The sequence below is a fragment of the Pimephales promelas genome, chromosome 1 (assembly GCF_988280905.1).
Source record: "Pimephales promelas chromosome 1, fPimPro1.hap1.1, whole genome shotgun sequence".
Lineage (NCBI taxonomy): Eukaryota > Metazoa > Chordata > Actinopteri > Cypriniformes > Leuciscidae > Pimephales > Pimephales promelas.
In genome coordinates this window covers 47,116,333-47,126,686 of record NC_142769.1, presented here as the reverse complement: position 1 = coordinate 47,126,686, position 10,354 = coordinate 47,116,333, and the positions used below count along the sequence as shown (strand labels likewise).

The 10,354-nt window shown below is 36.5% G+C and overlaps 1 protein-coding gene across 1 annotated transcript; it reads left to right on the top strand.

The window, feature by feature from the left end:
* The first annotated feature begins 5,598 nt into the window (after window positions 1-5,598).
* On the top strand, window positions 5,599-8,718 carry LOC120470324 (odorant receptor 131-2). The gene is made up of 2 exons (XM_039659859.2): window positions 5,599-6,621; window positions 8,561-8,718. Exons 1-2 carry the CDS (start codon window positions 5,702-5,704, stop codon window positions 8,619-8,621), a joined length of 981 nt encoding a protein of 326 aa, XP_039515793.1. The 5' UTR covers window positions 5,599-5,701; the 3' UTR covers window positions 8,622-8,718.
* The last annotated feature ends 1,636 nt before the right edge of the window (window positions 8,719-10,354 follow it).

Sequence of the window (10,354 nt, the reverse complement as noted above, 5' to 3'; positions counted from 1 at the left end):
TGTTATTCTCACATATAATCACATTTCCCTTTGATTCTAGGGAAATAGGGATTGGTCAAGGCCTGGGAATAGGGAGTGTAACCAGAGGAGGCAGGTTACTGACAAGGAAGCTCAAATTTGGTGCCTTGTTCTCAGTCCTATACACCTCTGGGTGCGTCATGTAGGACTGGTTTCATCAGGACAACATTTTCAGACAGAGATGTTGTTCCAGGCTCAGCAAAATATTGCAAAATTGCCATATTTTATTAAAGATATGAATCCAATGAATGTGTAATATTGATATTTACAGTTTGCATCTTTCCTATTTTTCACGAAAGTTTGACTGACTGACTGAAGGAAATCTCAGTACAAATCGTGTCGCTTCACTCACCTCGTGGTTTTACTTAAACAGATTAGATTAAATAATGAACTATCACAAGCCTCAGAAAATAAATCAGAGAAGGAAGGAAAGGGCTAAACATTCAAAGGCGAGGTCGGCCTTGTGATCAAACATGAGGGAAAAGGTTTGGAGTTTAGCCAACATGATTCCAATACAATTCCTCTCTCTGTCAAGTTGATTTCTCGTCCTCTGTACAATACAAAGGCCAAATATTTTAATAACTTACGTTATTTTTAAATGACACGGGTGGGTTGATTGCATATTATCATATATCATATGATATAATGTATATAAATATCATATATATATATATATATATATATATATATATATATATATATATATATATATATATATATATATATATGGTTTGGGGGCCTCTCAGCTCAATTTGAAGGCGAGGACAGTCGGTTGAGAAGGCGTTTATTGAAAGTCATGAAATACATACTGTACGCTTGGCTCATAAAATCTCCCAAGATTACTCTCATGTGCTGAATAAGGAGTATCAACTCCTGCCCTCTGGGAGGCGCTATAGGGTCCCAGAGTGCAGGAAGAACAAATACAAACACTCATTTGTTCCTCTGTCAATATCGATGCTGAATCAACGCATGAGGGGAAAGAAGCGATAGTTTTCCCCCCACTTGTAGCTGAAGAACACTCTTGCAGGGCGGAGTGCCCATAATATTATTTAAGTACTTTGGTATACTTTTTATTGATGACTGTATGTTTTGTTTTTAGTTTGTGTGTGTTATAATTGTTGGGGTTTGGGTTGCAAGACAAATTTCCGTGTACACGGACAATAAAGTACTATCTTATCTTATCTTATCTTATATATAATTTGATGGGTGTAGCCTAGTGATAGCGCAAGTAAAAATCATTAATCACATCAGTCATCAAAACTTCAAAAACAATGTCACACCTAAAAATACGTTAAAACCACTAGAAGGTCATGCATTGTTCCTCCGGTTCACCTATTATTCTCTCTGATTATGTGTTTAGGCTTGTAGTACTTCACCTGACACCTCCCAAAATCACTGTGGCCCCTGTCTGTGGTAGTACTACAACTATGTGTGTGTGAAGTGTGTTTGGATGGATTTGTCCACCTAAAAATACAAGCAATAACAAATAAGCATTTAAAAATGACAAATCCATAGACCAATCCAGACAAGACCAAAAGTAGGTGCATGAGACAGAACGCCAGCTTGCAAATATGAATGGGAAATTAACAATATACAGGATCTTTGTGGGATATGCAGGAGTATATCCAGTAGCTACATTGGAATGCTTGAAGGCCATCCCGACACCCCTGAAAATGATGATTAAACAGTTTGTAATGCACTCATTTAGAAATGAGACCTCTTTGTATTGAAGGAATTTCGTTAAAGAGTAAACAGTTTAAAAATAAGTTCATAAGAAATGTGTTTTCCAAACAGTATTTCCCTGGTCAACTGAAAAGAAAATATGTTCTAAAAGATTTCAGTGACGAAGAGGTTAAAACAATAAGGAAGCGGTGTTTATCATATACCCAATCTTTCCAAAGAAAAAAGAAGTGACATTTAAAATATTGAATGACATTTATCAATCTAATTGCTTTTAACATGAAATATTCAGTTGGGAAAACAATTCATGTGGATTTTGTGAGAAGGAAATTGAGACTGTTGAACATATTTTCTTTCAATGTGAATTTGTACAAGAATTTTGTCTTGCATTTCAGAGTTGGTTACAATCCAAGGAGATTCACTTCTCCCTTTGAATGCGAGCTCAATTAAAGGAGTAGTTCACTATTCCAAAAACTTTTGCTGATAATTTACTCACCCGCATGTCATCCAAGATGTCCATGTCATTCTTTCTTCAGTCGAAAAGAAATTAAGGTTTTTAAAGAAAATATTCCAGGATTTTTCTCCATATAATGGACTTCAATGGGGTCCAAACGGTTCAAGGTCCAAAAGACAGTTTCAGTGCAAACTACAAACTGTTCAAAGGGCTTTAAACGATTCCAGACGATGAATAAGGGTCTTATCGCTTGATAAAAACTTAGATTTTTTGATAAACCATCTGATTGTTTTAGGTCAAAACTTCACTGATGTAAATATTTAAATATCAAACCCTATTTCAATGGATGGAAGAATGACTTGAAGCTTTTTTGCAAAATCTCTTCTTTGGATGACGGACAGAAAGACCCTGAATCTTCTTTCCGTTTTGGAAATGTTTAGGTTAACACAATCAGAGTTAAATAAAAAAAATCCTGGCTCATCCTAGCTTAACTAATAATGGGAGTGAATGGCACCTTCGATTTTAAAGCCCAACGTGGTTTCACCCCATTGCTCAGGTTAAAATTGTGGTTTACAGCCTCCCTGTGTTTAAAAACTCCAATTGATTGAAAGTGTTTTATTATTATTATTATTGTAGGCAAGGCTATTGCCACCACAGGTGCGCTCATTTTTGAGAGAGGACCTGCAGGGGATTCTCTTTATCAGAGATTAGGAATATAGCGCCATCTAGTGTTCAAAGACTCTCAACATCATTTAATAATAATGATTAACAAAAACATTTATGTTCGGTCATTTTATACTTTTTTACGTTATTTACTTTTAGAAATTTCTACTTCGTCAGATATAGGCTACGAAACTTTTTTCTCACCCCCCTTTTTTTCTCTCTCTCTTCTATTTTTTTCTTTTCTTTTTTCCTCTCTAAGTGATCCAGCAACAATACAACTCTATGATCGTTGATTTATACCTTAATTGTTTGTACTTAAATTCTATATTGTAATAATATAAAATAATAATAATAAACATTGGAATGCTGTTAAACTCTTTTCACATTTCCGGGTTTGTCAGACGCGGAAGTCTTCATGGTATGCGGTTTCGGACGTGGTGAATGAGAAAATTCATAAAATATATATGTTTGTCTTCCCATTTGCTCATATAGCAAAAGAAAAACTTCATAATAGTGTTCTCACAACTTTCAAAAGGGGACAAACATAGAGAGAGACTAGTCACAACAAAGGAAACTATAGTTTTTTTGTCATTTAATGCAAATGTAATATAATGCAAAATATAGTGCTACAAATTTACATACAATAAAAAAAGAAATAAAGTGATTTTTAAAAAACCGTTGTTATGATGCTGACCATTAAAACCAAACGCGTCATCACAGTCTGTGAAAAAGGTCAAGGACTAATCAAAACTATGAGAAGAAGGACCTCTGGTGGTGAACAGGAGTGATTGCATTATAAAGTTGAGCCTGGCATGTGGTTGGGTGAGAGATCATGAATATTTATCGGTGTTTAGAAAATGGTCAACTCCAACTATACAAAATAACACAATAACAATGGATACTGCTACCGTGGGAAAACAACGACAACACAATGTGTCGTGGATCAAGTAAACATTAACGTAACACCAACTCTTAATGAGGATCTGTCTTTGAAATGCTGACAGAATAACCTAAAAACATATTTCATTATATGTCACAGAGTAGGATTTCTCTGCCTTATTTTTGTTGTTTACCATTGCCCACTATAAGAAATATATTTTCCAAATTTTGTTATCAAAACTTTTTTCTTTTTTCAAAACAACTTAAATAATCAATGTGGTTCAGAATCAGATAACATAATATTTTGAGTTTTATGTTGATTAAACCAATCTCCTTCAAACTCAAAATTTTAACTTTGAAACTTTAAAGCAACCAGTTAACTTACTTAAGGGTAAATCAACAATATTTTGTCACAATCTGATTTTTTTCCCCCAACGAAATGAATCTACTATCTTAGCTCATTTTTAATGTAATATTTTGTATTTTAGGGGATTTTATTGTACTAAATTATATTTAAGGTATAGGCCTAGTTATAACCAATGTATTACCTGTTATCACATTTTAGCACAGACCTGAAAATGAAATTTCCAACTTAAACTGTCATAGGCTACAACTTGAATGCTTTGGATCATAGACTGGAGTTTAGTCTCATTTTAAAGAAGGCAGATAATTGCTGATGTGAAAAAAAATGTCAAGTTTAATATTATGAAAAATGTATTCAACTACGGTTTTATTTTTATTTTTTTTTTAATATATGAAATATATGTTCAAAGAAAATCAATCACACAGCACACACAGCAAGTGCCAAAACCTGCAAGTTTCGTAGCCTATATCTGACGAAGTAGAAATTTCTAAAAGTAAATAACGTAAAAAAAGTATAAAATGACCGAACATAAATGTTTTTGTTAATCATTATTATTAAATGATGTTGAGAGTCTTTGAACACTAGATGGCGCTATATTCCTAATCTCTGATAAAGAGAATCCCCTGCAGGTCCTCTCTCAAAAATGAGCGCACCTGTGGTGGCAATAGCCTACAATAATAATGATAATAATAATAATAAAACACTTTCAATCAATTGGAGTTTTTAAACACAGGGAGGCTGTAAACCACAATTTTAACCTGAGCAATGGGGTGAAACCACGTTGGGCTTTAAAATCGAAGGTGCCATTCACTCCCATTATTAATTAAGCTTGGATGAGCAAGGATTTTTTTTTATTTAACTCTGATTTTGTTAGGCAGAAAGAAGAAAGTCATATAGCCTACCTACGCCTATAAGGGCGAGTACATTATGGTTTAATTAAAAAATTTTGTGTGAACTAGGCAATTCCTAAATTGCCTACACACACACACACACACACAAATAACGAGTTAATTTGATTACCACGTTACATTTAAACTGCAGCCTAAAAGTTTAACTAGCCTACAGATTTTGCAAGACGCCACAACACTTCCCGGTGTCCCCTATTGAGAAAGAAAAACAAAAAAACGTACAATTGCTTAATATAATAACTACAGAACAACACTAGCCTATATAATAGTTTGAATTTTCAATCATCAAACAGTTTTGAAATACACGCAGCACCAGTTCTTCTGACTCTCGTTATATGTTAGTAGGCTAAAACACCTGCCGCGTTCCTCGTGCAAATGTCTTCACACACACAAGATAAGCGCGCAACTCGAACACGGTGAGGCGGTGTTCACATAAAGTGGCATCATGGCATCTTTGCGCACTGAAGTTATTGACACACGCCCTCTCTTTCTCTTCGCTCACCTCGAGAGGGAAGTAAACGTGAAGTTGACTCTCTCCATCAAGAGACTGATTTCTATGCGCGGAACGCAGGTGTTATTGACGGAAACAGGAGCACCGAATTCAAATTCACATAAACGTTCGGCTCTTGGAGGAACATTTGTCGATCCAAATGAACAATCCGCACCAGCTGAAAGCGTTTTGGCTTTACGGAACGTTTTGGTTGTACTGCACGAGCGAGGCCTGAGGAAACGGTTATGATGTCAAATACCACAGATGAGGTCAACTCGTACCCCCACATACGCGTTTGGGCAGCGGGAGTGTCTCTGATCATTCTGGCCTTCTTCAACCTGATCATCAACTGGACGATCGTGCGCGAGGTGCGCCTGCGGAGCCACGCGCGCTTCGTCCTCGTGTTCCACCTGCTGTTCTCCGCGCTGGTGTACTTCGCGGTATGTTTCAGCTTCTACTTACAAAACTACCTGAAAGCAGCGACCACGGAGACGGTGTGCACGGCGCTAATAAGAGGACTGATGACAAGCGGTTCCAATATCATCCTCACCATCACGGCGATGGCGCTGGACCGTTATTTCGCCATATGCTACCCGCTCCACTATGGCAAAGTCTGCTTCACACCGTGGCCGTGGCTCGCCGGTTTCTTCACATGGGGACTCGCGTCGATTATTCCCCTCACCTTGACCCCCAACATTAAAAATGACACTGTGCCCTGCGGAAGGAAAGCTTTGCGAGGCGGCGAAATGCACAAAATCGTTTTAATATCACTGTGTACTATTCTTATCGTGTACAGTTATGTGCGGATCTTGTACGAGGGACGCCGTCTGGGAGTGTTGAACCGGCGCAACCGAGCAGCGTGTCGGACTATCGCTCTCCACGGGACGCAGCTCGCCGTCTTCATCCTCCCCAATTTTATAATGTTTCTACTGCATATCCTTAAAAGCAAAGGGTTGCTCGAGAGTTCCACCAAAGAGTATTTTGCAGTGATAAGTTTCGCCTTCTTCAGCCTGGCGCAGTGCATCGCGCCGATAGTGTACGGACTGCGTAAAGAGGAGCTTCTGGAGCATCTTAATCACCGGTTCCCGTGTTTATCCGGCCGGTTGAAAAGCATTTTGGAGTGGACTGTCAACATCTCCCATCCCACACGCCGTCGGCAGCAAAGGTAGGAGAACAGTATGCTTCACCAATCACCGCGTATTTGTCTCATCGTTACGCATCGCAGTATAGGGGTGCATTTGGTAACGCACTCTTGCTAGCCATTATGTTCAAACTTGTAGGCTATTAAGAGGCTGTTTTTAATTTGGGTTAAGACGAACAGCTTTTGCTTGATTGTAAATGATCTGACGTGGACTGTGACATGGCGAAGAATTAGTTCTGTTTATTGGATTTTCATGAGCTTAAAAATAAACGCTCGAATCCTGCTTTGCTTTTACAGTATCGTGTCACAGAAGAGCCAAACCACTTTTTATTCAGCTGATCCAACACATAACTCAAGAACACATTAAAAAAGTGAGATGAACCCTGAAATAAGAATGAAATCCACCTCATGCATTTATCCATCCACAAATGTCTTGTAAACAGGTATACAAGTAAAAGTCAAAGCGGTAACGAGATATAGGGACTTAAAAGATCATCATACCCTCCTCATACGCTATTTGTGGTTAAAAAAACAATAGGACTCAATACAGTGTGCTCTCATTAGATATTTAAATAAAATATGATCTAATATCTAATGAGAGCACACTCTCAGAAAAAAAGGTACAAAAGCTTGTCACTGGGGCTGTACCTTTTCAAAAGGTAAACTTTTGTCCATTTTAGGTGCTAATATGTACATTTTAAGTAATATGTAAAATTTAAGTGCTAATATGTACATTTTAGGTGTTAATATGTACATTTTAAGTGTTAATATGTACATTTTAGGTGGATATGTCCATTTCATGAGCTAGTATGTCCATTTTAGGTGGTAATATGTACATTTTAGGTGCTGATATGTACCACGTCCACGGCACTAAGGTACCAATATGCAGCCTTTGGGTACAAAAGTGTACCTTTGGAAAAGGTACAGCCCCAGTGACAGCTTTTGTACCTTTTTTCTGAGTGTACTGTATTGAGTCCTATTGTGTTTTGAAGAGGACATACTGGGCTTGTCTGCCATTTCAAATGTTTTCGGGGGTGTGGCCATACGTGATAGATTAATATATTATTTATAACATAAAAGGAAATATGATAATCAATTTCTGAGATATTAAAAGACAATAAAATATGCTATTCCAAAAACTGTTTATTCTGAATATATATATATGTTGTGATAAATATAGCCTATCATGAATCTGCTTCCACATCAAAGTGAAAATATCAAGTAGGCTGTCACGTGATCCTTCAGCAATCATTCTAATATGCTGAATTCGAGCTCAATAAACATTTTTTTTTTATTATCAATGTTGAAAACAGTTGTGCTGCTTAAAATTAATGTCAAAACCATGATCATTTTTTTATACGGAGACCAAAAGGATACGGTGAAGAAAAAAAAAAGAGGAAAAAATATTCGGCAAATGTTTTACCGTTGCCCTGAGAAACTGCGACTCAAAGAACACAAAAGTTCAGCGAGGAACGCAAAAGGATTTACACATGTTTTTCCTCCCATCTCCATATTTTCTTTTCAACCAGTATGTCCCCGTATTTTTCAGGATTCTTTGATTTATTAGAAGTTTAAATGAACAGCTTTTATCTTGCTGACCCCAAACTTTAAAACGGAAGTGTAATCCCATGATAAAGACGTAGGCTATATGATAAAGAAGCCGCCTATGATAAAGAAATATATTAAAAAACTGGTGCAAGTCTTGATCACTTTCCTCTGGTGGTTTTAGCGAAGGCTAAAGCCACACACACGCTTAAGACCACAAACACACGTGTGATGCATGTTGCACAAACATACAAAACATTGCAAGCTTCTCTAAGCTGCTCTTTTGGACTCACAGGCTGGTTTTAGCTCAACTAAACCAGAAGAGCACCAGTAAAACGAGAGACCATACTGAAAAGATCATGATAATAAAGTCCATGCTTGAATTTGAATTGACCCAAAACTCTTGTGTTCATTTCAGGGAGCGGAGAATGACTTCAGAGACTTTGTTATCACGAGAGATCTCACAGACGACTGTGTGAACATCTTTGGATTAGGAAACAGACTTCTTCAAGTGGAATATTTATCGACCGAGACTAACATTGAATCAAACTTTTGCGATGCATTCAGGCAACACTTAAAAAAAAGTGTTACAGACACTTTTTACTGAGAAAACAAACTTGTGATGATTTGTACTCTTCAAGCCATAAACTCATCAAGTCTGGACAAAATGCAGCAGCTAAACGGCAGACACATTCAACTGTGATTTTTCTATTGACAATATTAACTGTAAATATTATAGCATCACTGACTTAATGTGATGTGAACAAGAGACAATGTGGCATTGATCTGTATGCTTATTTATGCGAATCTCTTTCACCACAACGTATATAAGCTAATGACCCAAGAAAACGAACTGAGACTTGGATTATACGACTGTGAAGCAAGTTTAATCAAATTGTCATTTATACATTAAACTGGTGATAGTTTAACATTTGTAGTATTTGATGTCCTATGTTTATCACCACAGCATCAAGAAAGACAGTTTTAATAAGGTCACTAACGCTTATTTACAATTTCCTGTAAACGGTTTATGGTTAACCATTCAGAAACTAGTGTAGTGGTAACAAAGAACGCACATTTATAATTATGTCAGGCTGTATTGATAAAAAGTTTGTCTATTTTCTTTAGAAATAATTCCATGCCTTTCATGAGATGCCAAAGAAGAAGGGAATACAATACTCATTTAGGATAAACCGAATCTACTCTTACAGGAGTCATATCTGTGCAATTTCTGAATGGTGTGATATGCATTGTAGTCTGCACTTCAGTATTTGTATGGCCTTAGATTATATCTTATTGCTCGTTTGCAATAAAGACCTCTGTATTTGTTTTAAGATCATAATTATATTTAGTGCACAAAACCACATTAAATAAAAAAAAACATAACTGAGACAAACAGCCTCATATGATATGAAACTAAAGCGTCTTTCTATTTTAGTCATGAGAACGAACTTCTGGGCAACTCTGAATAAAACATTTCGGATTAAACCACGAGAACAACTAATTGCCGTTAAGGTTCTACAGTATGGAAACTTGTTTCCGCCACCGAATAAAAAAAAAGAAAATATTATTGCGACTTTTGCGAGATTTGAAGTCAGAATTGCATGATATAAAGATATAAAGTGCGACTTACCTCACAATTCTGACTTTTTTTTCTCACAATTCTGACTTTACATCTCGCAATTCTGACTTTACATCACGCAATTCTAACTTTATATCACGCAATTCTGACTTTATATCACGCAATTCTGACTTTATATCTCGCAATTCTGACATTACATCTCGCAATTCTGACTTTATATCTCGCAATTCTGACTTTACATCTCGCAATTCTGACTTTATATCTCACAATTCTGACATTACATCTCGCAATTCTGACTTTATATCTCGCAATTCTGACTTTACATCTCGCAATTCTGACTTTATATCACATAATTGCGAGTTTATATGTCGAAATTCGGACATCTTTTCTCCGGATTTTGAGATATAAAGTCGCAATTGCGAGTTATCAGGCCAATTCTAAGGAAAAAAAAAAAAAAGACTAATTTTTCCCCCTCAGAATAGTTTAAATCTCAATTCTGACTTTATATCTCGCATTTCTGACTTTATATCTTGCAATTGTGACTTCATATCACACAATTATGACTTTATAACACGCAATTGCGACTATATCTCGCAATTGTGACTTTACATCTCGCAATTGTGACTATAT